This window comes from Otolemur garnettii, unplaced genomic scaffold, assembly GCF_000181295.1.
Source record: "Otolemur garnettii isolate 467f Iridium unplaced genomic scaffold, OtoGar3 scaffold00218, whole genome shotgun sequence".
NCBI lineage: Eukaryota > Metazoa > Chordata > Mammalia > Primates > Galagidae > Otolemur > Otolemur garnettii.
In genome coordinates this window covers 551,982-553,816 of record NW_003852613.1, presented here as the reverse complement: position 1 = coordinate 553,816, position 1,835 = coordinate 551,982, and the positions used below count along the sequence as shown (strand labels likewise).

Sequence of the window (1,835 nt, the reverse complement as noted above, 5' to 3'; positions counted from 1 at the left end):
CTGTAGTCCCAGCTACTTGGGAGCCTGAGGCAGGAGACTCGCTTGAGCCCAGGAGTTGGAGGTTGCTGTGAGCTGTGAGGCCATGGCACTCTACCCAGGGGGATAGCTTGAGGCTCCATCTCAAAAATATAAATAAATAAAATAAAAATAAAAATAAAAATAATTTAAAAAAAAAAGACTCAAGGCCTCAGGCTCGACACTTGTAGCACAGTGGTTACAGTGCCAGCCATATACATCAAGGGTGGTGGGTTCAAACCCAGGCCAGGCCAGCTAAGCAACGATGACAACTGCAACAGAAAAATAGCTGGGGGTGGCACCTGTGGCTCAAAGGAGTAGGGCGCCGGCCCTATATACCAGAGGTGGTGGGTTCAAACCCAGCCCCTGCCAAAAACTGCAAAAAAAAGAAAAGAAAAAGAAAAATAGCCAGGCGTTGTAGCGGGCACCTGTAGTCCCAATTACTTGAGAGGCTGAGGCAAGAGAATCACTTAAGCTCAAGAGTTTGAGGTTGCTCTGAGCTGTGATGCCATAGCACCCTACCGAGGGTAACATAACAAATAAAACCACAGGAAAAATAACTCTCAAAATTTACAGTGGTTATCTTGGGTAGTGGGATTATTTTCCCTTTTCCTTTAAAGGAAATTTTCTAAATTTTCCATAATGAGTCTGAAACATGAAAAAATTATAGGAACTAGCTTATGTTGGAATGGAAAACTGGGCATGATGCTCCAAAAATACAGCACTAGAAAAGTGCGCACCTTAGTCCCAGCTCTGCCTTCGTCAGGTGGAACGCTCAGAGCAGTACCATCCCAAAACAGGTATGGATGTACCAGTTAGAACAGGAGGACCTCCTGCGGAGTGCAAGTGTGGTCAACCCATTCCAGGCAGCAACAGCAGCACGTGGCCAGCTACAGCTGCCTGCCTGGGAGTCACAGAGCACTGCTGTCATGTCCCTGGAGCTGGCTATCCCTTCTCAGTCCTCAAGAGGCCACCTGGAGCTCCAAAGGCTGCTAAGACCTGGCTTGGTGTTGCCTGGAAGGCCTAACCCACAGGATGGCCTAACATCCCCTTCCCTAGAAGTTGTCAACAATCTCACCATATGTTAGATCAAAATTCAAAGAAAACTCACAGCAAGTCAAAGACGACGCCTTCCGGGGTGCAGACTGGGTAGACAAAAGGCTGTAGGGAGAGACTGGGAAAGGACAGAGTCACTCCAAGGCAGCAGCCAGGAGCCCTGGTCAGGCCACGGGATGACTGTGACTGCCATGGTGATCTCTCAACTGCTGCCACAGGAGCGTGCTCTGGGCAAGCTGGCAGCTCCCCCACCCCAACCTTCTACTCTAATTGTAACAGTGGTTGTGTCCATGAGTGACAGAGCAGGACCCAGCACCAGGGCAAGCTCCAAATGTCATGACAATGATGAGTATACATCTTCTCCCAACATGACCACAAAGGCCACATTTTAAAAGCACATTTTTACCCATAAATCCAAGATAGTTAAAAAATGGGCAGGAATAGACAAGAGACCTGTTGGAAGAACTGGAACCAAAGATGGAAACCAGGTGAGGTAGGGGACACTGAAAGAACCCTAAATGCGGGCGGCACCTGTGGCTCATTGAGTAGGGCGCTGGCCCCATATACCAAGGGTGGCAGGTTCAAACCCAGCCCTGGCCAAACTGCAACAACAAAAAAAATAACCGGACCGGACCTTGTGGCGGGCACCTGTAATCCCAACTACTAGGGAGGCTGAGGCAAGAAAATCACCTAAGCCCAAGAGCTGGAGTTGCTGTGATCTGTGACACCACAGCACTCTACTGAGGGCAACAAAGTGAGACTCT

General features: G+C 49.0%; 1 protein-coding gene across 1 annotated transcript in view; it reads right to left on the bottom strand.

The window, feature by feature from the left end:
* PPIL2 (peptidylprolyl isomerase like 2) overlaps nucleotides 1–1,835 on the bottom strand; it is a 36,990-nt gene that overhangs the window by 31,535 nt on the left and 3,620 nt on the right. Inside the window, exons 3-5 of the mRNA XM_023508020.1 lie at nucleotides 1,413–1,428; nucleotides 1,309–1,335; nucleotides 1,127–1,189 (exon numbers count right to left, since the gene is read on the bottom strand). Of these exons, the coding sequence (XP_023363788.1) occupies nucleotides 1,127–1,189; nucleotides 1,309–1,335; nucleotides 1,413–1,428 (106 nt within the window). The remainder of the gene's footprint in view (nucleotides 1–1,126; nucleotides 1,190–1,308; nucleotides 1,336–1,412; nucleotides 1,429–1,835) is intronic.